The sequence below is a fragment of the Pseudophryne corroboree genome, chromosome 7 (genome assembly GCF_028390025.1).
Source record: "Pseudophryne corroboree isolate aPseCor3 chromosome 7, aPseCor3.hap2, whole genome shotgun sequence".
Lineage (NCBI taxonomy): Eukaryota > Metazoa > Chordata > Amphibia > Anura > Myobatrachidae > Pseudophryne > Pseudophryne corroboree.
Window position 1 is genome coordinate 186,599,979 of NC_086450.1, and position 27,140 is coordinate 186,627,118.

At 46.3% G+C, this 27,140-nt stretch overlaps 1 protein-coding gene across 4 annotated transcripts in view; it reads left to right on the forward strand.

Annotated features, from left to right (window-relative positions):
- PRKAG3 (protein kinase AMP-activated non-catalytic subunit gamma 3) overlaps nt 1–27,140 on the forward strand; it is a 134,388-nt gene that overhangs the window by 86,672 nt on the left and 20,576 nt on the right. For 2 of the 4 annotated variants that reach the window (XR_010181991.1, XM_063933875.1), the window contains exon 9: nt 8,606–8,771. Coding sequence is in view for 2 of the 4 variants with exons in the window: in XM_063933875.1 (XP_063789945.1) it covers nt 8,606–8,771 (166 nt within the window). In the remaining 2 variants the exon portion in view is untranslated. Of the gene's footprint in view, nt 1–8,605; nt 8,772–10,712; nt 10,955–15,611; nt 19,008–27,140 lie in introns of those variants that run through there. The other 2 variants (XM_063933876.1, XR_010181990.1) reach the window with 2 other exon arrangements.

Consider the following 27,140-nt stretch of genomic DNA (forward strand, 5'->3'; position numbering starts at 1 on the left):
GGAGGTGGCCAGATGTCAATTAAATCGATATACTGTATGTAACAATGCAACCTATGACTTTATCAGAAATTTGTGACACACTCACACTGACATTATATGAGTGAGGTCACTTAGGGGCAGATTTATTAAGCCTGGAGAAGTGATAGTGTGGAAGGTGATAAAGCACCAGCCAGTCTGCTCCTAACTGTCATTTTTCAAACCCAGCCTGGAATTTTACAGTTAGGAGATGATTGGCTGGTGTGTTATCACCTTCCACACTATCACTTCTCCAGGCTTAAATAAATCTGCCCCACAGTCCTAGTGAATCGAGAGCCTGCATTCTAAGGATGGGTGGGCTCCTTAACACATTGGTTTGCAGATTGGTTTGTCTTGCTGTGGCCCCTTTTCTGACAAGGACCTGTGTATGCACAGTAAAGTTCTGAACAGGCTTCAGTGATATAATAATGGGAGCAGGCAGTAGCACATTTGTCGGCATCCACTATTAATGTCTGTGGGTGCGGATTATTAGGGGTGTAGTATGGTATGCCGGCGGCTGGGCTCCCGGCGACCAGCATACCGGTGCCGGGAGCCCGACCGCCGGCATACCGACAGCGTGGCGAGCGCAAATGAGCCCCTTGCGGGCTCGCTGCGCTCGCCATGCTGCGGGCACGGTGGTACGCCACGCTATTTATTCTCCCTCCAGGGGGGTCGTGAACCCCCACGAGGTAGAATACCTGTCGGTATGCCGGTTGTTGGGATTCCGGCGCCGGTATACTGTGCGCCGGGATCCCGACAGTCGGCAACCTGAAGACCACCCATTATTAGATCTACACTAAAAAGGTCTACAGTCAGTTAGTCTACCACTAATGGTAGACAAGCATTAGGTCGACAGGGTCAAAAGATCGACATAGAATAGGTAGACAGTAGGAAATGTTGACAGGGTCAAAAGGTAGACATGTAAATGGTCGACACAAAAAAGGTAAACACAATATTTTTTTTTGGGGGGGGGGGGTGTTTTGTCAGTTTTCTGCCACAGACAAGCCCCATTAGTGTACCACGTCCCCTTGCATAGCGAACAACTTCGGGCAAGGTGCCTCGCTGCGCTCACCACAGGTTACTATTCCCAATCTTAGTCCACGTGGATGGTAAAGTTTGAAAAAGTTTAAATAAATGGAACAAAAATGAAAGAACGTGTGTCTACCATATGTGTGCCGATCATTGTTATGTTGACCATGTCGACATTTTGGCCCTGGTGGCCTTTTGAACTGTCTACCTTTTACATGTTGACCGTTTGCCCGTCGACCTTTTGACACTGTCGAGCTAATGCATGTCTTCCATTAGTGCTAGACCTATTGACTGTAGACCATTTAAGTGTAGATCTATAGTCCAGATACCAATGTCTGTCCCCATCACCTGTTTGTCCCATACAGTAGGTGCTGCATCCCTTGCAGTGGTGATGGTTCCAGCACTTGTTACTGGAGTTTTGAGAAACACTTTAGGTCAACATGTTTACTAAATATATTTAGACTATTATTCCAGTGCTTATTATCACTAGATCCACATAGATTTTTATAGAAAACATAGCACCTAAAACGGAAAAAAATACTTGCTGTATAAAATATGAATACTAATATCCTGTCTTAGCATAGAAGATGTTAGATAATTATTTGTGAATGTTCAGTATTTGTTTAACTTAACTGTTACCAGGTATGTAATGGAAAAGGCAGGTTAAATAGTGATATCCTGATTTAATTAACTTAAATAGTGTGGCAGTTTTCGAGTATAGGGGGAGATTTACTAACCCTTGAAGAGTGATAAAAAGGAGAGAGAGATAACGTACCAACCAGTCAGCTCCTGACTGCCATGTAATGACCCTCATACATCTATGCGGCGATTCCCCCACCCTGACGGAAACACTAATCCGTTGGCCAGATCTGCCGAACAGCGGCCATCGATGATCGGCTATCAGACGGGGGATCGGGGAAATTAAAAATGCCAGATTCCCTGATCCCGACTGGAGATGGTCGGGATTGGCCGATCAGGATTTTAAAACATGTTTAATATCCCCGACCCCCTGACCTGGACATCAGGGGTTCGGTGCAGTGCCCCAGTATATTGCAGATGTATGGGGGCCATTACAGGCTGTGTTTAAAAAATGACAATTAGACTTCCGGTGGGCGGACCTACGGCTGGCCGCATTTTTAGCTGAGCTCTCTGTCCCCCTGCTGTTTACCACCTAATAGTGGGGCATACACTGCGCCCCGGACTCTCAAAATATCCCGGGGCCTGGCGGAGATAGAGGTGGGTAAGAGGGCATCATCACCCCGGCTCCCCACCGCCTCCTTACCCCGGATTTCGTACGCCAGCTGTGGCGTTGACTGCCCGCGGCCGCCATCTTGAGAGTGGCCGGGTGCCCTGCTCCCCTCCTTCCCCGTCCTACCTGCTGCCTGGGACGAGCGGCGCGGGTGACATCGGGCGGCTCCCTGCACCTCCGTGCTCCGGCTCGCAGTAGCAGGCGTTGCTAGGCGACGGGCGGGAGCTCTGTCCGCCGAGAAGAGACGCTGCCTGGGGACGGACGAGGGCGCCGTGCAGGCCCCCCCGCTGTGTCTACGGCCTCTACCAGCACCTGACCTCTTAGCTGGGCCCACACAGTCCATGATTACCGACAGCTTGCTCCCTGACACCGCTGGCTGCACCATACCCAGCTACCTCTGCCCTGCTGCCTGAGACCTATCCCAGCATCAATAACAACACTGACCCTACATAATTGCAGCTCTCCTAATCCGCTCCCCCCAATCAGGGAGAGAATATACATACTGCAAATATACTTTTTATCCTACAGACGCCGACTTAGAGCAGACGCCTCCCTACCACCTGTGCCAACATCTTCGCCAACGGGGAGAGGAGAGAGACCGCTGATACTCGTCTATCTTCCGGGGGCTGCTGTACGCTGACACCGCCAGAACATATTCCATAGTGCTCCACTAACATCTGCTGTGACTGCGTGCTCATAACTCAACTGATTCACTACTCCCTGCAGGGCAGGATATCTGATATCATCTACTTCTTTACTGTGACGTGGCACCTTTCCTTTATATTATCATGGATAAATATGTGGCGAAGTCCCAACGAGGCGGTCGCGGAACCGCACCAGCAAAGACCAAGGACACCAGGGCATCGGCCGCCGCGCAAGCTACCTCTCCGCCCTCCTCACCTACCGCTAATTTTTTGGATGGCGTGATAGATCCTTCTAGATACACATTGGACGCGGTGGCCAGAGCGCAGGAAATCTCTGATATACTCTCACCACTGCTGGACAAGAAACTTGCTGTATTAAAAGACGCCATAGATTCCACCATGACACAGCTAAAGGAACATGGCTCCCGGCTGGACAAGGCCGAACAACGGGTCTCGAATCTGGAAGACGATCTAACTGCAGCCCGTTCCACCGTCGATTCTCAAGCGTCCGCTATTTCTGCGATGCAAGAAAAGCTTGAGGACTTAGAAAATCATAATCATCGGACCAATCTACGTATGATCGGCCTACCGGAATCTGTTAAGCCTAGAGAGCTGTTAAACCTAGTCTCCACTTGGCTGCCGACGGAACTGGGCTGTCTGATGGATGGCGACTCCATAATGATTGAGCGAGCACATCGCATTGGCCCTGACTTTCAAGCATATCGCCGCAGACCTCGACCAGTTATATTCAAATTCCTTAACTATATGGATAAGGTCAAGGTGATGGAGGCTTACCGCAAAGCGCAGGGCCTCGACTACCACGGCGATAAACTACTCCTGTTCCAAGACTTTTCATACAATGTGGCCATGAGAAGAAGAGAATTCTCCCCCGTCTGTAAGATCCTGTTCGAAGAGGGAATCCGTTTCTCCCTGCTTTATCCGGCAAAACTTTGTGTTCAACATAATGGAAAAACGTACCAGTTTGACACGTCTTTGGCGGCCAAGACCTTTGCAGAATCATTGCGATGTCCTTCCTCGCCTGCCTCTAGGGACAAGGACTGATATTGTAATTCATCATGGACTTGAGGCGTAATTCATCCCTCTTATTGATACCATGTTTGGTAATGTATTGTTAACTACAAATTATTCTATTGTTATATACATAGCTGCATTGCATACTTTTGGAGCTAATTGTTCCTGGGTAGTTCGACCCTTTTCCTTACTCCCCTCCCCTCTTCCCTTCTATCTTATTGGAGTTATGTTCAGGGTTTACGGGGGTCATTTAGGCCACCGTTTTGGGTTCAAACAATATTTCTGAAAAATGGACATGTTGCAAAGAATTGGTTACGACAGCTTTTATTACTAACCTTATGGTACAGGATTGTTTTTCTTATTCATAGTTGGGTCTCCCCACTCGCTGGGATGGGGGGAGCCACACGGTTTATTTCTTTAATGTTTCATGTGTTCATTAGGACAGGTATCGGTTAGGTTTTAGTTTGATATGGCTGTATCCTCAATAACTAAGACAAACCTAAAGTTCCTCTCTTGGAACGTAGAAGGCTTAAATACCCCGATTAAGTGTAGGAAAATATTACAACACCTTAAACGCTTACGGCCAGACGTAGCACTGTAACAGGAGACCCACTGGAAGTCAGGGAATCCTAACGTACTAAGGGATAGTTGGTTTCATGATTATAGGTCGGCCTCGTTTACTTCTAAAAAACTGGGTGTGGTAATTATATTTCACAAATCTCTCAGGTATTCCATATTCGATACTTGTGCTGACGAAGAAGGCCGGTTTCTGTTCATTAAACTACAGTTAGAAGGGGAGCTCTATACTTAAGTGACCCTATACGCGCCCAATTCAGAACATAATGCCTTCTTCTCAGATGTTTATGTCCGACTTCAGGAGTGGGCAGAGGGTGGGCTGATAATTGGGGGTGACTTTAACTCCACACTTCATCCAACCGTAGACAGATCAGACACATCCAGTAGACGGAGTTATTCTGTGCCAGCCTCATTGCAATTACTAACGACCTCGCTCAATTTGGTAGACCCCTGGCGACACCAACACCCTGTTGGGCGGGAATACACGTTCTATTCACATCCACACGCCACTTTCACTCGGATAGACTATTGGCTGCTCTCTGATATGCTGCTCCCTAGGGTGGACGACTCTAAGGTGGAAAATATAGCCATCTCTGATCACGCGCCCACGTGGTTCACACTGAAGCTGCAGTCTCCCACAACAACCTCCTTTAATTGGAGATTCCCTTCTTACTTGTATACATCCCCCGAATTTAAATTTTATTTGGAGACTAACTTCATACATTACACTAAGGACAATGCCCCACATACAGATGATATAAACCTCTTCTGGTCTGCCTCTAAGACGGTGATGAGGGGCTACGTCATTGCATATGTCGCGAATAAACGTAAGAATCTTAATCAACGATACCGTGATTTGGGCCTAGCACTCACTGACTCCTATGCAAAGTTACTGTCCTCACCGACAGACGATAACTGTAGAATCTACACTGAAACAAAACACCTTTTCGATACTCTTTGTACAGAAAGGTCCCAATACGCCTTGGATTTTCGAAAACACAGATACTTTAAATGGGGTAATAGAGCAGGCAAGCTTCTGGCAAACGTGGTTCGTAGCCAACGACCCGCCTCCCATATCTTGTCCCTTCATACTGGTCCCCACCTGTCCTCCGATCCGGCAGTCAATGCTGACTCCTTTTTAAATTATTATAAGGAGCTGTACACGGCCCCAACAGACGACCCCATTGGAGGCATGACCTTTCTTTACTCAGCCGGCTCACCTACGTTGACTGAGGACGACCGGAGTTCCCTTATGGAACCAATCACTGATCTGGAACTCTTGACGGTAATAAAGCAACTAGCTAACGGTAAATCCCCGGGCCCAGATTGCTTAAGTGCAGAATACTATAAATTGTTACTACCACCTCCTGTCATTATTTAACTCTATTATATCTGGGAATGTTGCCCCTACTGCCTTTAATCAGGCTCGTGTGATAGTGCTGCCGAAACCGGGGAAAGACCCCACCCTAGTTCAATCGTATCGTCCAATATCCCTCCTGAACCAGGACTTTAAACTCCTAACTGCTCTTATGGCGTATAGACTACAACTAGTACTACCCAAGTTATTACATCCATCTCAAACAGGCTTCGTAAAAGGGAGATCGTCAGTACATAACATTCGGCAATTGATAGCAGCACTGACAACATCGGCCCAGTTGCCGGGGGGGGGGACATCTCTGCTGGTGAGCTGTGATGCAGATAAAGCATTTGATCGCGTATCATGGTCGCACCTGCTGAGGGTGCTTCATCGGCAAAGATTTGGAGCTGATTTTGTTAGATTCTTTCGCACTATATATGCTTCCCCGGCTGCATTCCTCACAGTGAATGGAATGAATACCGACACTTTCACATTACATAGAGGCACGAGGCAGGGGTGCCCACTCTCCCCGCTTCTTTTTGACCTTGCCTTAGACCCACTCACCAGACACTGTCACCTAAATACCGCCTGGAGGGGGGTCAAAGTCGGTAGCCATGACCTTAAGGTTACGGCTTATGCTGACGATCTATTACTGTACTTCTCTAACCCTGAGGCAGCGTTTCCCAGCTTCTTATCTCTCCTAACGACCTTTGAATCAGTATCTGGATTCAAAGTGAATAAATCAAAAACCGAGGCCTTAGCTCTGCATCCTCGAGCGACCCACAATTGGAATGACCTATTTCCCTTTCGTTGGGCAAGCCAAACAATTACGTACTTAGGGCTTCAAATACCCATTAACCCGGCCGATTTATATAGATGTAACTTTCCATGAGTCATCGCGCGCACTTTAGCTGACTTCCAGGCGTGGAAACACCTACCCCCTCCTATCTGGGAAGATGTCAATTGATCAAAATGATCACCTTCCCGAGACTATTATATCCTATACAAATGTTGCCTTTAATGTTGACTGATGCGGACTTGAAGATTCTTAATAGGGCCTTCACCGAATTTATCTAGGCGAATAAAAAACCCAGAATTTCACTATTTAAGCTGTGCCAATCACAATCATTAGGCGGTGTTAATCTGCCTTGCATTAGAAGCTACATGCTGGCCGCAAATTATCGTTATGCTGTTGATTGGATACATGAGACGGAGGTCTTTACTAACACCGGCTTGGAGCAGGCTTTCTGTCCAGAGACCCCGCTAGTCAGTTTATTACACACACGTCCATCCTCTTTTCCCCCTCAGATAGCAAATAACATCTTGCTAACATCTACATGCATGGCATGGAGACAAGCACGCTCTAGGATGGGCATCTCTAGCCACAACACAACTTTCCTCCCCCTATCTCACAATCCAAATTTCCGTGGGACAACAGTGCGAACCACGCTGGCAGCCTTGTCGGCCCAGGGTATAAGACTGTCATTTCAGCTGATTTGTCGGGACACCTGTCAGGTGCGCACATATACGAACCTCTGTGAGGAATTACCACAACTCACTATTCCACTATTCGTATATTTTCAAATCCGCAGCTATCTCAATAAGTCACTGACCACGATGACAGCAGAGGATAAGTCTAATAGTATAGACATCATTTTGCAATCCATGCCTAGGGTGCACCATTCTACAGCATTCCTTTACACATTCCTTAAGAAAATCATAGACTGGGAGAGCACCCAATCGGGAAAGACTAAATGGTCGTTAGACTTTCCGACTATCACTACCTCCGCCATGCTCGCTGCATTTAACAGAATCAACAAGATTCTCATATCAGCGTCATACGCTGAGATGAATGATCAAATCCTGCACTATTCCTACATTACGCCGAAATTAAGATTCCAAATGGGCACGGCCTCTGATTCTAAGTGCTTGTGGTGCACCCGGGGCAGATATCTATCATTGCCTGTGGAGCTGTCCTGAGGTTAGTAAGTTCTGGGGTTTAATACAAGCTTATATTAAAGATAAACTACATATTGATATAGTGGCTTCTCCAGATTGGGCTATTTGGGACATGCAAAACACGTCTCCCACACCTAAACCATCACTCGGCCAGCGCATGCTCTTAACTAAAATAGCGGCAGCGGGCAAAAAAACCATTCTGTCACAATGGATAGCTACTGATTCACTGTCCCTAGCTTTATTTCTACCAAGGTTATCATATTTATTTCACATGGAGTGGCTTGAAATGTTGATCAACAAAGAAAGTAAAATAAAAAAGTTCTTTGATATTTGGCTCCCTTATGTACAGACGCTGGCGGAAGTCGTTAGGAACCCCCTTCGACAAGCTATATCACACACTACTTGGTACACTCTTAAAACGCTTATCACGGGTCAACCTCCTTTTTAGGAATTTTGAGAATTGTCTGGAAACATTCACGATTCTTGCCTAACCAATACTGTATATTTCTGTATCATACCAGATTATTTCTTCGTTATGTCTTTATGCTGCATACTGTTGTAGTTGTATATGTTTTGTGCAAATATCCAATAAAGTATAAAAAAAAAAAAATGACAATTAGGAGCTGATTGGTTGGTAGCTTATCTCTCACCACTTTATCTCCCTCCAAGGCTTAGTACATCTCTGCCTATATTTGGTATACTTTAATGGTGCAGCTACTCACTGGTATCCTCACACAACTGTAGGGCGGCACCATTCCCAGACCACGTTTCCTGCAGGGGACCATCCAGGAGCTGGGCATCGGGACCTTCAGGGATGTGGCCATTGTACACGATACATCAACTGTTTACAGTGCACTGGAAATCTTTGTAGAGAGGAGAGTGTCAGCTCTTCCTGTAGTCAATGAGTCAGGTGAGTAAACTTGCAAACTGCTGTCTCAACTCACGTCACTGACAGAAATAACTGTAGAATTGTATTCTGTAGTAAAACTACACTACATACAGTGGGGCAGATTTACTAAGCTCGGTGAAGTGATAAATTGGAGGTGATAAAGGACTAGCCAGTCAGCTCCTAACTGTCATTTTTCAAACCCAGCCTGTGACATGGTAGTTAGGATCTGATTGGCTGGTTCTTTATCACCTTTCACTTTATCACTTCACCGAGCTTAATAAATCTGCCCCAGTATTCTTGTGTCACAGTGTAATAATCACCTACACACAGGAACACTGCTTCCATTGACCAAAATATAGGGGGGCAGCCTGTGAATTGTGTTCCAGGCTTACTCTCCGATTAGGGTTTCCCTGCGTTTGCACCTGAACCAAGCTTTCATAGTAGAGTAGAGGTCACAGCTCTACCTTATGATGGATGAGGTCAATGCTACATCAGAGGTTAGTATTTATTTATTAGCAGTTATTTATATAGCACACACATATTCCGCAGCGCTTTACAGAGAATATTTGACCATTCACATCAGTCCCTGTCCCAGTGGAGCTTACAATCTATATTCCCTATCCAATGTACACATGCACACATTCATGCTAGGGTTAATTTTGATGGGGGAGCCAATTAACCTACCAGTATATTTGTGTATTGTGGTATGAAACCGGATCACCCGGAGGAAACCCATGCAAGCATGGGGAGAATACACAAACTCCACACACATGCCGCGATGATGGGAATTGAACCCATGACCTCAGTGCTGTGAGGCAGTAATGCTAACCATTACATCGTCCATGCTGCCCGATCCCTCCAGTGTCCAGGTTGACCAGGCCCAATCCCGACCGTCTCCAGTAAAACTCTGCATGCAATTACACAGTAAATATAAATGCACACCATACTGAAAATCACACACAAACTTGTCTGTAGTGAGATATGGGTGGATGTGGGAGATTTTAATGTGGCATCAACATGATTTTAAAGGACTGGATTATATGGCAAAAGGAATAAAGTTTCACATGCATATATGCATATATGAGAATGAGAAACTTCCACAAATACAGGAAAACCAGTGGTGAACACATCATCTTAGATGCCCTGGCATTGAAGAGCTCTATGTGTATTGTCTGGCATAGCAATATTAGTGCCAGTTCTATGTTGATAGATCCTGGAATACATTGCAGTTTAATGGATGCAGGTCCCATTATAGTTCTCATCTCAGCTATATAGAGCCAAAGTCAAGACATGGATCCGGATGGGGAGCTTCCAGTACAGGGTGGGGAAGGAGTTCAGGGACTGGTCAGTAATTCTGAAAACTGCTAACAGGAAAGCATAGAGGCGTTATTTTAGATGTGCTTGGAGCTACATCCTGCACCACAAAGTACTAATTATTGGTACTTTGGCTTGCACAGAATTCGTTCTGTGCGTGCATGAATGGGTCCTGTGACAGGAGGGTGCGACGACGGCCTCCATTTCTCCAAAAAGAGGAGTGTCACTACTGTTTAGGTGGAAGGAAGAGGCCAGGGATCTCCGTAGCTTCTTAGAGATTTTCTGGTCTCTGCGATGGGCAGCGTGCGCAACATCCATAGGTGCCGCAAGTCGCCTGATGTTGAGTCCAGTGATCTGATGTTGCATCCTAGGACGCAGGGCGGATCACTACTGCATCAGGAGGCGTCTGTTACAAGTAGACACCTCCTGCTTAATTACCATACAGTGCTATCACTGCTGCTTCCAAGGAAAGAAGCAGTGATAGCACCTCCAACCATAACTGAATCAGACCTATACATAGCATTTATCAAGTAAAATGATAGATATAAGCTGATTGGATGCTACGGGCAACTTCACCACCTGTCCACTTCTCTACTCTGTAGAAGGCTTGATACATCTCCCCCTAATTATCTTATTGTTTTTCACCAGAGAACCCCAACAAAGGCCTTTATAAAGCATCTGGGGTGGTGCTTATTGCAAGTAGAGGCTGGAGCCAAGGCAGGAGGATGTCCGAGGAAGGCAAGTTGTATAGTCAAGGTTTAAAATCCAGGAATCAAGAGGACAAAGATTAAACTCTTTTGTTCCGGAGGGTGACTCGTTTTTTCAGGCAAAGATTATGTGAAACGTATACAGGCAGACAGCCTCCTCGATTGGCCATAGAGGGGCATAGAACTCAAGGTCTGATTCCGATTTGTACACAAATACAGACTTCCTAAGCAACACAAATGAAGCAGCCACCCAGAAAAGAATAGAGATGCCCACCGGTCACCGGAGCCATCTCAAAGTTATCAGCAAACACATTTGCATCACAGCAGAGACAAGGAAGGAGCATAATCTCCCGAGTAATTCTATGGCCACACAGACTGGCCGTGGGAGCTGCAGCACCGTCGCCATGTTTTCTGCGTGCACAATCGCAAATGTCCTGAAAACAGACATGCCATGAAAACGGTTTTGATAGGAATACCTTTTTTGACGCAACACCCCATTGTCTGCCCCATATGGTCCTATCCTGTCAAGCACTCAAATAAATCCAAAGTAACTTGGCGTGTGCACAGTGCGGCCACAACACATACTATGTAAATATCAGCATTGCATACAAATCTGAATAAGGCCCTCAGGGCTACCCTTAACATGCGAGCGCTTCACTGCTTAGCGAATCGTTCGCATGTTAGCGGGGGAGGGTGGGCGACATGCAGGGCGGACTTGCCCTGTGTTGAGCGCCCCCTGCATGCTAGTGTAAAGGGTTGCAGTTGTACAATTTTTTGCACAACTACAACCTATGCTGCGACCTGAAACATGTCGGGTTTCTGCCTGCCTTTGCAGCAAGGTTGCGTAGGCAGAGGGCTACCCTAAACATGCGAAATCATCGCCGTTGTGCAATGTTTTCGTATGTTTCTGGGGGCGGGGAGGGGTTAAGGACCCAGCATGCAGAGAGGACTTGCCCTGTGCTGGGCATCCCCCCTGCATGTCAGTGTAATGGATCGTAGATGTGCGATTTTTTACACATCCACGATCCATGCTGAATTATGCGCTTAGGGGTCTATTTACTAAGCCATGGCTGGAGATAATAATAATTAATATTAATTATTTTATTTATATAGCGCTCTTTCTACAACAGGACTCAAGGCGCTTTACAGACATCAAAAACAATGCACATAATACAGAATATTTAAGTAATACAGCAATAGGTAAGCCACACAGACATAGTAAAAGAAAACCTTAAGCACACAGAAAGCATAATGCAGGATTGGTGTAGGCATTTTGGGTAATAACTTCCAAGTGTTGTGTATTCCACCCTCACAAGGTACCAAGTGCGGCAGCTATCTTGGGCGCTCAGCGTAGGATTACCCAGGGTGGAATAGTCTACCCCTAGAAGAGATGACACAAAATGGGGGTGATTTCAGAGTCCTAAAGTTCAGAGTAGGGCTCAGACAAAACTACCAGGTCCATGTATTTTTCATCCCATCCACAAGCGTACCAGATGATGCAGCCATGTTGGGCGCACTTTGAAGGTTACACTGTGGGAGGTAAGCCATACAAGGGCCAAGTGCATATATGGGAAAACTGACACTTGTGTAGTAGTATGATGTACCCTGTATGTAGGGCGCAATGGCAGGGTGTGCAATCAGTGGAGGTAAACATTGCAGGAAAAGCACATGGTGGGGTGGAAGTGGAAAAATATATATAATTATATATATATATATATATATACACACACACAATCACATACATACACACATACATATATATATATATACACATATATACATATATATATATACACACATATATATATATATGTATGTGTATATATATATACAGAGAGAGTCGCACTCACGTGTAATACTGGAACAACAGCTGGGGTGTCTTCCACGAAAACCCTCCAGGGGATCCACTTGTAGATACAAAAAAATGGAGCACTCACCAGTCTTTTCTTAATGAGGTATTTAGCAAAAGTTTATTGCCCAGACAGCATACATGACTGTGTAACACAGTCCATTATAGTTATCCAGAGGTAAGCTCAAACGTTTTCGGTCATAGCAGACCGTCATCAGGAGACATAAACATCATTTAACAGCCGTCCTGCCATCATACAGAGATACCATCAGCCTATATATATATTGTGACAAGAACACTGGAATAGTGTTTGAGGGCAGGTATGTTTGTCCCAGGTTCTTGTCTTACATGTATTAGAAAAATGAAAACTTCTAGGAAAATGTTTTGTTTTGTCAGAACCTTTTCAGTTTATTGGAAAAACTGGATAAGGGCCCTGAAAGAGAGATAGGGCAAGTTCCAGACGGTGGGCCCAGTTCGGGTCTTTGGCCTCACAGAGGGCTAATCAGGGCTTTTAGCTGTGCAAGAGCCTTTTAGGGCTGCTAGCCTGATTAGTGTGTGCAGACTGCCTGAGGAGACTGGAGAATCTCTGTGAGAGAAACACACTTCCTTATACAAGTGAGCCATACAGTGTTTACTGGAGAACTCTGTGTTTTTGTTTAGTGATAGTTAGGGACATCTTGTGTTTAGTTAGTGCCGGACTGGCAAGGTATTTTCTTTTGGTGTTTGTTTTATTTTCTGTTTAATAAAACTGGCTGTGGCCAGTTGCACCACACACTGGACTTGTGTGATTCCTCAGCTGCTGCTTGCTGCCATTTACCCCAGGAAACGGCACCTTGTTCCCTACAGTGTTACAACTTGGTGGAGAATGCGAGCATGCCGTTCTGCGCATAAGTGAAAGCAGCAGCTTTATGAGGCCTGCAGAAAACGGTGGTTTATGCAGATACAGCCCAGTGGGAAGTTGCTGAGACTCGCCCTGAGGATTTGATATATGTCCTGGGTGAAAGCAGCTACAAAGCCGCCTGAAAAATCTGTCGACATGGAGGAACTGCTCAAAGCCTTGCTGCAAGCTACAGCAGCTCAGCAGGAGGCCAACAGGCAGCAGCAGGTGGCAATGGAGGAAAATAGGAGACAGCAGCAGGTGGCTATTGACGAATTTTACAGGCAACAGCATCAGGATAGAGAGGCCTTAACAGAAGTGGTGCAGAGCCTTGCAGCCCGGATTGGAGATGTGGCCGTCAGTGCTCCGACCAGCTCTAGTTCTATACGGGCCAGTCACTTACTGCAGAAAATGACAGAGGCTGATGATGTGGAGGCCTACCTGACCACGTTTGAAAGGACTGCCGAGCGTGAGAACTGGCCGAAAGCACAGTGGGCCAGTCTGCTGGCACCTTTTCTGTCAGGTGAGCCCCAAAAAGCGTACTTTGATTTAAGCCCTGCTGAGGCTCGGGACTATGATAAACTAAAGACTGAGATCCTGACCCACCTGGGAGTCACGCTGTCAGTACGAGCACAACGGGTGCACCGTTGGGTGTACGCCATGGAGAAGCCTCCTCGCTCCCAGATGCATGACCTTATTCAGCTAACAAAAAAATGGTTACAGCCAAAGACATTAACTGGTCCCCAGATGGTTGAAAGAGTCGTCATGGACCGCCATTTGAGATCTTTGCCCGTGGTCCTGCGCAAGTGAGTGAGCCATGGAAACCCGGATACTGCTGACCAATTAGTGGACATGGTAGAGAGGTATTTGGCGGCAGAGGAACTACTGATGACCACCCAGCAACCCATAGATCCTCGACAGCGCCCTTCAGTAAAGACTGGTAAGACTGTTCCGTTGGAAAACGTTGCTGGGCGGTTAAGAGAACGCAAGGCTGGAGAGACTGTAAACACTGGCCCTGGAGACAGGCCAGTGGGGCTAGAACGGTCTATGCTGCCCAAACGGGTTGATAATCGTGTGGTTAAATGTTTTAGGTGTGGTATGCCAGGTCATGTTATTGCCAATTGCCCAGTCATGCAAGAACCCATGCAATGTGATGCTGCCTTTGAATGTCGCAGAATGTCTTTCTTTGCTAGGTTAGCCTGTACTGTGGTACCTTCACCTGAGCTGGAAAAACAAATGTGTGATGTGTTCTTAGAGGGTAACCGGGTAGAGGCCTTGCTAGATTCAGGAAGTTTAGTTACCCTCGTGAAAGCTGGGTTAGTGAACCCCTTAAAGGTCCAGCAAATACCTATTGGGGTAACTTGCATACATGGGGATACCCAACATTATGTCACTGCTGAAGTGAATATAGAAGCTTGTTGTGGGTCAGCAATTGTTAAAGTAGGACTGGTCCCCACCTTGGTGCATGAGGCCATAATAGGGAGGGATTTTCCTCATCTTTGGAAACTGTGGGAATCACGTTTATCAACAGATGTGAGAAGTAAAGAGCCAGTTGATAATACCTGTGATTTTATGGATGTACGTGTGTCTTCAGAACTTTCTGACCCTTTGCCTTTTGCTAGTTTGGCTGCGGAAGTGACAGATGGGGAGTCCAGTGAGGACCCTCTTGCTGGGAACAGAGACATAGTAGTTAGAACTGAAAGCGTGCCTGACCTGGAGGTAAAGAAGGATCTGTTTGCGTCTGAACAGTTAAAGGATCCTACCTTAATAAAGGCTAGAGAGAATGTTAAGGTTGTTAATGGGGAACCTGTGGTACCAGGTGACAGGGTTACGTATCCCCACATGGCCATCGTAATGAGCTCTGTTACCACATTGTCAAAAAGGGTGAGGATGTGGTGGAACAGCTGGTAGTTCCCCAGCCTTATCGGAGAACGGTACTAGATTTAGCTCATAGTCACGTTACAGCAGGACATTTAGGGACAGAAAAAACCACTGAAAGAGTTTTACAAAGGTTCTTTTGGCCAGGGGTTTATAAAGAAGTATCTGAATATTGTTCTTCCTGTCCTGAATGCCAGTATCATGCCCCTAGACCCTATTTCAGGAGCCCACTAGTTCCCATGCCTATTATAGAGGTCCTGTTTGACAGAATAGCCATGGATCTCATGGGGCCCTTGTTAAAGTCCGCTCGGGGCCATCAGTATATCCTGGTAATTATGGACTATGCCACTCGATATCCTGAGGCTGTCCCTTTACGCACTATCGCAACCAAGGCGATAGCTAGGGAGCTGGTGCAGGTTTTTAGTAGAGTGGGAATACCAAAAGAAATTTTGACTGACCAATGTACTCCATTTATGTCAAGGATCATGAAAGAATTGTGCAAATTATTTAAGGTCACTCACCTCAGGACGTCCATCTACCATCCCCAAACTGACGGGTTGGTGGAAAGGTTTAATAAAACATTAAAAAGTATGTTAAAAAAGGTTGTTGATAGAGATGGGAAAAACTGGGATTGTTTGTTGCCCTACTTGTTAATGGCCATCAGAGAAGTTCCTCAGTCCTCTACGGGGTTTTCTCCATTTGATTTGTTGTATGGTAGACACCCCAGAGGGCTGTTGGACATTGCCAAAGAGATGTGGGAAGGACAGCCTACTCCTTATAGAAGCGTTATTGAACATGTAACACAAATGCAGGATAGGATTGCAGCCGTGGTACCTATTGTCAGAGAGCACATGGAACAGGCCCAAAGTGCTCAACAGAGGGTCTATAACCGGAGTACCAAGATACGGGAATTTGCTCCTGGAGATAGAGTTCTTCTTTTAGAACCCACTGTGGAAAGCAAATTCCTAGCTAAATGGCAGGGTCCATTTGAGATTAGGGAAAATGTGAATGAGGTTAATTACAAAGTATACCAGCCGGGAAAGAGAAAACCCGAACAAATCTACCATGTTAACTTAATCAAACCCTGGAAAGATAGGTTGTCTCTGTCAGCAAAGCCTTGCCCTTCGGTGTCTTCACCTCGGTTGCTTCCCACAGTAAAGGTGTCAGAGACATTATCAGCTGATCAGAACAATCAGGTTAAAGAATTTCTCATCCAAAATAGGGAGATATTTTCAGAGCTGCCTGGCCGAACAACCATAATAAAACATGACATTGTCACAGAACCAGGGGTCAGGGTCCATTTAAAGCCATATAGGATTCCTGAAGCTCAGCGAGAAGCTGTTTCTAAAGAAGTTAAAACCATGTTAGAACTTGGAGTCATAGAGGAATCTAACAGTGAGTGGTCCAGTCCCATAGTTCTCATCCCGAAGCCAGACGGTAGCATACGCTTCTGTAATGACTTTCGTAAGTTAAATGAGGTGTCCAAATTTGACGCATACCCCATGCCCCGTGTGGATGAGCTTATAGAAAGGCTAGGAACAGCCAGGTTTCTCACCACGTTGGACCTGACCAAAGGTTACTGGCAAATACCTTTAACAGTCTTTTCGGTTCCGGAGGGGCTATACCAGTATAAGATGTTACCCTTTGGGTTGCATGGGGCTCCAGCAACCTTTCAACGGGCGATGGATAAAATTTTGAGGCCCCATAGAAAATATGCAGCTGCCTATTTGGATGATGTGGTAATTCACAGTACAGACTGGGGGTCCCATTTGGTTAAAGTACAAGCAGTACTGGACTCAATCAGAGAGGCAGGGTTAACTGCTAACCCAAAGAAGTGCTGCCTCGCAATGGAGGAGGTCAAATACTTGGGCTTCACCATAGGCAGAGGTCTGATTAGGTCCCAATTGAATAAAATTGATGCTATTCAAAACTGGCCTCGTCCAGTGAATAAAAAACATGTAGGGGCTTTTTTGGGAATAACTGGGTACTATAGACGGTTTATTCCCAATTTTGCGACCACAGCAGTGCCGTTGTCAGACCTTACCAAAGGGAAGCAGTCAAATATGGTGAAATGGAACCCTGATGCAGAAAAAGCGTTCCAAACATTAAAAGTGGCTTTGTGTTCACAACCGGTATTGATAACACCAGATTTTTCAAAAGAATGCCTCAGAGGTAGGGATAGGGGCTGTGTTGTCCCAAACACCCTATCATTTATTTGAGTAGGAAACTCAATGAGCATGAAAAAAGGTATGCCATTGTGGAAAAGGAGGCTTTGGCCATTAAGTGGGCACTAGATGCCTTGAGATATTACCTCTTGGGTAGACAATTCAGACTAGTGACAGATCATGCCCCTTTAAAATGGATGTATGTAAATAGAGATCAGAATGCTCGGGTAACTAGATGGTTTCTAGCATTGCAGGATTTTAAGTTTACTGTTGAACATAGACCGGGTACAAAATTGGCCAACGCAGATGCATTGTCCCGCATCTTCTGTTTGGGGGCTACAAGTGTTCCGGCCCCTAAGTCGAAACAGGGGAGGGGGATATGTGACAAGAACACTGGAATAGTGTTTGAGGGCAGGTATGTTTGTCCCAGGTTCTTGTCTTACATGTATTAGAAAAATGAAAACTTCTAGGAAAATGTTTTGTTTTGCCAGAACCTTTTCAGTTTATTGGAAAAACTGGATAAGGGCCCTGAAAGAGAGATAGGGCAAGTTCCAGACGTTGGGCCCAGTTCGGGTCTTTGGCCTCACAGAGGGCTAATCAGGGCTTTCAGCTGTGCAAGAGCCTTTTAGGGCTGCTAGCCTGATTAGTGTGTGCAGACTGCCTGAGGAGACTGGAGAATCTCTGTGAGAGTAACACGCTTCCTTATACAAGTGAGCCATACAGTGTTTACTGGAGAACTCTGTGTTTTTGTTTAGTGATAGTTAGGAACGTCTTGTGTTTAGTTAGTGCCGGACAGGCAAGGTATTTTCTTTTGGTGTTTGTTTTATTTTCTGTTTAATAAAACTGGCTGTGGCCAGTTGCACCACACACTGGACTTGTGTGATTCCTCAGCTGCTGCTTGCTGCCATTTACCCCAGGAAACGGCACCTTGTTCCCTACAGTGTTACAATAAATATATATATATATATATATATATATATACATATATATACATACACATAAAACAAAAGGGGAGATAAAGAATAATTGCAGGTAACCAGTGTCAGAAGGAAAATTGGGATAACATTATTTTGATAAGATCATAGTACGGGTGGGTATGAGAATGTGGTAAGCACCATCAGGACCAATGGAGATGTCCCCGCTGAGCCTGGTCCTGGTGCTCTGCCCCCACAGCTCCCTGCTCACCTATAGGTTTAGGCCCAGGGGCAGACTTGATGTTCTCAGCCAGAGAGGTGGTAAGTCTGGTCCTGGAGTTGTCATGGTAGAGGTGAGGGGAGGGCTCCTGATCCTGAGTTTTGTGGTTGTAACGCAGCCCTTCTGTTATCTTGTAGGTTTGTTTGCCTTCTGTTTTTCCTTCGGTTTAACACAGGTATAACCAGTGCCAGATTAAGGTCTTCATGGGCCTGGAGCTGACATTTCTGAAGGGCCTACTGTGTGCCACCGCGTGGGGTGTGATCAGCACGGCAGGTGTGTAGCTACTGATATGGGGATGTGATCAGTGCTGTATACAGTATATATTTTATGTGTGTGTATGCGTGTAAATGCATGTGAATAGAAAACTCTCAGCACTTAAATGCCCAATTATCTTCAACAAATCAATTATTGAAGCACACAAGAACATATCCAGAAAATATATCTAAATAATACAACAAACAGAACAGGAGAGCACACATAGGGGGGCATTTACTAAGCAGTGATAAGAGCGGAGAAGTGAGCCAGTGGAGAAGTTGCCCCATCAACCAATCAGTAGCTCTGTATAATTTTATAGTATGCAAATTACAGATGTTACTTCAGTGCTGATTGGTTGCCATGGGCAACTTCTCCACTGGCTCATTTCTCCACTCTTATCACTGCTTAGTAAATGTCCCCCATAGTCACTGCTGCGTATTTTGACAGCCGCACATCTGTGCATTTATGCAAATGCCACTACAAAGCCCTTCCCTTGTGTCCAAGTATACGTCCAGATGTGCAAGGACTGAGATTCCTACTTTGAGCATCTATACACGCAGTCCTTACGCTGGGCATACATGTATACATAAAATGCCTATCAGTCCGACAGGCGTTCTATCAGGCAGCCTCGGACAGGGCAGATATCAGGGACATACACTGTCAGATCTCTCACAGTGTATTGGCCATAATATCCGCTCTCCCTCAGGAGGAGACATTGCCCTATTCCTTCCCATGTGAAGAAACAGGGAAAATGTCCATCGGTCAGCTGCGGTAGGGTATACACTGCTCGATGCAGCCAACTTGACATTTGGAAAATATTGCAGATAAACATGCTGGACGATCTGGCATGCCCGACTGATCTATATTTTTGTATCAGTCAATCGCATACATGCTACAATTATCTAGGCGATCAACTGATATGGGGCTGATTGGCCAGATAATCATAGTGTGTATGCCCAATTTTAGAAACCACCATCAGTCACACCATGGAAACTTGCACCAGACCTATCTATAGCAGGTGCAGATTTCCATCTGCGTGTGGCCTCCAATGTGAATGTTGAAGCATCTGTGTAGGAAAGCACTTTAGCATCATACCTATGACACTCCCATAACAAGCACATAGACAGACCATTTTTTGTGCATCTTAATAGCAACCTTCCAATCACTACCCAGAAATGCTGGACACTTTTCCAAAACATTTCCGATGCCATTCATCTCAACTACTGTACAACAGCACCTATGAGCGTACACAGTGTAACACATGCGCTGTATCAGTTTTTTTACTTTTTAGTGATTTCCACCTTATTCCATTAGATGGAGGAGAGGGCACTCACCAGACTTTATCAAAAGTGGAACAAAGACAACTTAAACAACCTTATAATACACATAGAAAAATAAAATCTATAATATATCTTGTCACATGCAAGAAAAGCAGCAGCCTCTGTACTACTTACATACTGGGACAGGACTCGTGTGGACTCTCTGTGTGTCTCTCCAGGGCCGAAACTAGGGTTTCTGTCACCCGGGGCAAGGCAGTCATTTGGCGCCCCCCCCCCAATATACAGAAATACATCCTCCCGTACATCAATACACAGTACGGTACATATATACACAGCCCCTGAATATACACATACCACCCAAATAAACATATATATACATGCACCTGTATATACACTTACCCCAATACACTGTGATTAAATACATCCCTCCTATACTGTATATACAAATTAAGTACCCACCCTGGGTACTCCAGCATACACACACACACACACACACACACACACACACACACACACACACACACACACACAACACCGGGTTACGCTGCACTGCTTCAGTACACACACACACTGGGTTGCACTGCACTTCTCCAGCACACACACAGGGTTACACTGAACTGCTCCAACACACATACACACAGGGTTACACTGCACTGCTCTAACACACACAAACAGGGTTACACTGAACTGCTGCAACACACATACACACAGGGTTACACTGCACTGCTCTAACACACACAAACAGGGTTACACTGAACTGCTGCAACACATACACACAGGGTTACACTGAACTGCTCCAACACACATACACACAGGGTTACACTGCACTGCTCCAGCACACATACACACAGGGTTACACTGCACTGCTCTAACACCCACAAACAGGGTTACACTGAACTGCTGCAACACACATACACACAGGGTTACACTGCACTGCTCTAACACACACAAACAGGGTTACACTGAACTGCTGCAACACATACACACAGGGTTACACTGAACTGCTCCAACACACATACACACAGGGTTACACTGCACTGCTCCAGCACACATACACACAGGGTTACACTGCACTGCTCTAACACACACAAACAGGGTTACACTGAACTGCTGCAACACATACACACAGGGTTACACTGAACTGCTGCAACACACATACACACAGGGTTACACTGCACTGCTCTAACACACACAAACAGGGTTACACTGAACTGCTGCAACACATACACACAGGGTTACACTGAACTGCTCCAACACACATACACACAGGGTTACACTGCACTGCTCCAGCACACATACACACAGGGTTACACTGCACTGCTCTAACACACACAAACAGGGTTACACTGAACTGCTGCAACACATACACACAGGGTTACACTGAACTGCTGCAACACACATACACACAGGGTTACACTGCACTGCTCTAACACACACAAACAGGGTTACACTGAACTGCTGCAACACATACACACAGGGTTACACTGAACTGCTCCAACACACATATACACAGGGTTACACTGCACTGCTCTAACACACAAACAGGGTAACACTGAACTGCTGCAACACACATACACACAGGGTTACACTGCACTGCTCTAACACACACAAACAGGGTTACACTGAACTGCTCCAACACACATACACACAGGGTTACACTGCACTGCTCCAGCACACATACACACAGGGTTACACTGCACCGCTCCAACACACATACACACAGGGTTGCACTGCACTGCTCCAACATACACACACAGGGTTACACTGCACTGCTCCAGTTCACTCACAGGGTTACACTGCACTGCTCCATCAGACACACACTGGGTAACACTGAACTGCGCCAGCACATGCATGCACACACACACAGGGTTACACTGCACTGCTCCAACACTCATACACATAGGGTGACACTGCACTGCTCCAACACACATACACAAAGGGTTACACTGCACTGCTTCAACACACACACACGCACACAGGGTTACACTGCACTGCTCCAACACACACACACACACACACACACACACACACACACACACACACACACACACACACACACACACTCACTCAGGGTTACACTGCCCTGCTCACACACACTAGGTTAAAGTACAACACTGCACACACACATATTATACATATATAGCTGTCCGCCTCTCCCTACCTTTACACACATCTAGTGATGATCAGTCAGGGCCCCCGTCCTCTCCGTTTCTGAAGATGGCCGTCACACACACACACCGCTGGCAGATGATTATGTGAGTGTGAAGTGGCGCCTCTGTGTTTCCGGAAGCAGACTCTAACGGAGCATCCTGGCGCAGCGGAGCGGGGAGGCGCGACTCCAGCCCTGCGCCGTCCTACACTGCATGTTTCCGCTTACCGCCCGCGCCGGCGCCCTCTCTCATTCCGCGCCCAGGTCGCGTGCCCCCCTAGCCCACCCCTAGTTTCGGCCCTGGTCTCTCTCTAGACCTGAATGCTCTCACTAGATAACAGGTTGCACAGGACCCAGGCACCCAGACGGGGAAGAGGAGAAGCTGGGATCTCTGGGTCCCTTGCAGCAATCTCCCCCTCCTATCTCTCCTCTGGTCGGGAAGCTCCGTTGTTAGCTCATGAAACCTGATACTCCTCTGTCTCTGCCTGCACTGCATATTCTCCTGCTCACATTATGGCTGCCTGGTTCTGCTGCTGCACAAGAGGGAGGGCTAACGGTGTCAGTGGTCTCTGGCCAGGGGGTCCCCTGACCAAGGGGGGCCCAGGGTACAGTATCCCCTGCACGCTTTCCCCCCTAAAAAACAAATATTAATATTACTAACTTTGCATAAAAAGATCTATAAGTATTTAACCCTTAAAACAAACAATCTGCTACATATACAACAAAAATTTCAAATGTCCTATATGTGTGGAGTTTATGTGGTCTCCCAAGTTTGTGTTGGTTTACTCTGGGTGCTCCAGTGTCCTACCACAATCCAAAAACATATTGGTAAGTTAATTGGACTTTGCCAAAATGTAACCCTAATGTCAAGTGTGCTACACATACCGAGGAAGGTCCACTGAGGCAGAAATTGATAAGAATGACTAAATGGTCTCTGTAAAGCGCTGCATAATTTGTGTGTGCTATATAAATAACTGTTAATAAAGCTATTAATAATTGTATATGTTAATTTAATTCAGTCCATGTGTTGTGTACATCACTACCTTACCAGCACCCTATATTGACTCTTCTTGCAGCATCTATCTACCATAGGGTAGGTACCCTATTAGGCTCAGGCAGTAGGCGCCAGTAAATATAAGTGTAGTGAGATAAAATAGAAATTAGGGAAATAATATAGGAATCCTGACACTGCTCAGAATGCCGGAGCCGGCATCCTAACATGGATTGAAATGCTAGCGTTGAAATCCCGAACAGCCGCACTGGGAAAGGTTAGGTTTAGACTGTGGGGGTAATGGGGGGGAAGGGTGGCGCATTAGGATTAGGCTGCAGGGAGGAAGGGTTAGGCACTTCAGGGGAATGTTAAGATTAGGCTGCGGGGAAGGGAGGGTTAGTTTTAGGCAGCAGGGAGGGGGATTAGGGTTAGGCACCACCGGGGAGGGTTAGGTTGCAGTGGAGGGGGAGCGTTAGGGTCAGGCTGCGGGAGGGTTAGGGAGGTTAGGAGCAGTTTACTTACCAAATAGGTGTCGGGATCCTGAGCGTCAGGATGTCGCTGTCGTTATTTTGACTACTGGCATCCTAGATGCCGGGATCCTGATACCATCCCATTAATCGCACCTTTGTGCTAAATATGGGAGCGGGCAATAGAGATACAGTATATGATGTTAGATATGATAGATAGATAGATAGATAGATAGATAGATAGATAGATAGATAGATAGATAGATAGATAGATAGATAGATAGATAGATGGAGTGGGCAAATAGAAAGATTTATGACTGGGATAAAATGGACAGGAGTTTAGTGGGTGATCACTGATGTGCTAGAAGCAAATAATATTAAAATACAACTGTTGAAAATAAGGTTATAAAAAGTATAAATAAAAGCAATATTAAATCAGTATAGGTCTAAAGATAGTAGAGATGCCCAGATGACAAATAAAAAGAGTGGCTATAATGACTGAAGTTACTATTATTAACAATAGGGGTACAATTAATGTGGTTGGAGAAAAGTTTATTAGAAATAAAAATGTTATGACTTCACAATAGACTTTAACTTTTTTAATTATCTTTTTTTTATTTTTTTTGCCTCAACACCCCACCTCTTATTCTGTATATTTAAATATTTTTGGGGACCCAGTGACCACCACCCCCCTGTTTTCACTTACACACTCCTAGCTCCTTTAAAACAACTGTAGTCAGTTATGGTTGAGCGGTAGTCTCAAGCTGCACCAGCAGGCTGGCCTGGTATCTACTGCTGAGTGCAGAAGCTTACCTCGCTACACTTCCAAGCTCTGCAGTGCTGCCAAGTCCCACTATTTGCCGTGTTCTTATTGGGATGATGAGATGTCATGACGTCTCATCTCCCAGCCCAGTGTCACTAGAGCGACAATAGAGTAGAAAGGAGGAGGAGACGACAGTATAGCCGTGCGCACCGATTATATATTATTCAGCAGCGGTTGTCCGGCGTTTTTTTCCCCCTCTACGGGAGGCTGATGCATAGGAAATTGGGCCACTGGCTGTGATGCTCCCTGGGCATCACGATCGCACCGGCCGCAGCGTCTTTACTAGTACAGCCTGCATTACAGCGGTGCCACGCATGCTGCATGTGTTTGATGTCTGGCTGGAATTGCCAGCCCAAAATGCTTAAAAGTGTGATGGGCCGGAAGGGAACAAGTTATCCTGCCTTTGCCTGATATCATTGTGTATGCGCCACGGTGCAGGGAGGCCAGGGCTACTGAGCAAGCCTTCCATTACACTGCTATCGACACACATGATGCGTGAGGAGGTGAAGGGGGGAGGACGCGGCCGGGAGATGCGGGTCCTCGGACGGCCTTTGGAAAGCTGCTGTAGCAGGAAAACATTTTTTCCTGTCTACAGTACAGCAGATGCTTTTGGGCCTATTTTGATGGGGGGCCTGGAGCTGCAGCTCCATCCGCCCCATTGTTAATCCGGCCCTGGGTATAACACTGCTATTGATTTAAGCTGCCACTTTATAACTAGCCACTTCATATACTAGGCACTGCAGCGTCCTAACGGACTGGCGTCCTGACCTATATAAAGTGGATGGAAATAAAGTACCAGCCAATCAGATCCTAACTGTCATGTTACAAGCTGTGTTTGTAAAATGACAGAAGATGGTTGGCTGGTACTTTATCTCCGTCCACTTTATTTCCATTGAAGGCTTAGGAAATAGACCCCTTAGTCAATTAACACACCTGTGCTCCAGCTAGATGATCTGGAAAATGGCCCTCATTCCGAGCTGATCGCTAGCTGCCGTTGTTCGCAGCACAGCGATCAGGCTAAAAATCGGCATTTCTGCGCATGCGTACGGGCCGCAGTACGCACACGCGAAGTACTTTCACACAAAACTATGCAGTTTTACACAAGGCCGAGCAACGCTTTTCTGTCGCTCTGTTGATCGGTGAGTGATTGACAGGAAGTGGGTATTTCTGGGAGGTAACTGGACGTTTTCTGGGAGTGTGCTAAAAAATGCAGGCGTGTCAGGTAAAAACGCAGGCGTGCCTGAGGAAACGGGGGAGTGGCTGGCCGAACGCAGGGCGTGTTTGTGACGTCAAAGCAGGAACTAAACTGACTGAAGTGATCGCAAGGTAGGAGTAGGTTTGGAGCTGCTCAGAAACTGTATGAAAATTTTTATGAGCAGTTCTGCTAACCTTTTGTTCGACTTCTGCTAAGCTAAGATACACTCCCAGAGGGCGGCGGCCTAGCGTTTGCACTGCTGCTAAAGCAGCTAGCGAGCGATCAACTCTGAATGAGGGCCATTATGCTCTGCTATGGTTCGATGTGGACTGGGTTTGAGAAACACTGCTTTAAGTGTTCTAGAATGGAAGATTGGGTTTACAACTAATAGACAAACAGTAACTGCACAGTGCTGCATCTAGCGGAAGAACTAGTGGCAATGGAAAATTGATAACTGGCCTTCTGCACTCACTTTTCTCTTATGTCCTAGAGGATACTGGGGTCCACATTAGTACCATGGGGTATAGACTGGTCCACTAGGAGCCTTGGGCACTTTAAGGAATCAATAGTGTGCGCTGGCTCCTCCCTCTATGCCCCTCCTACCAGACTCGGTTTAGAAAATGTGCCCGGAGGAGCCGGTCACGCTTAGGGAAGCTCCTGAAGAGTTTTCTGCATTATTTTCTGTTTGTTGTTTTCAGGCAGATCTGGTTGGCACCAGACTGCCTGCTTCGTGGGACTTAGGTGGGGGAACGGCCCAACCTGCTTTAGGGTTAATGGTCCCGTTCCCCGCTGACAGTACATAGCTCCTGAGGGACCTATTCGCAAGCCCCACCACGGCGAGCGTATGGTCCTGCAGCACGCCGCCACCCCTAACAGAGCCAGAAGTAAGAAGAGTGGTGAGTAGGTGGCCGGCGTCCCGGTTAGCGGGTGGCTGGCTAAAATGGCAGCATCAGGGTATGGAGCGCAGCGCTGACAGGCAGGCTGCGTTTCCAAGCTCAGTACATCATGCTATTTGTGTGTGTGTTCCGCTGTGAGGGGCGAGCTAAGCTTTTTTTTCCCACTGTACTCTACACTGGCATACAACTTACAGGGGTTCTAACCCGCTGTAAGCCTTACAGACACCTCAGCCAGTATAAAAAATCCGGGAAGCCATTACAGGGGCGGGGCTTCACTATGAGCGGATCCAGCAACTCACCAGCACCATTTTCCATCTGCAGTTTACACTGACAGGAATCACAGGGCAGTG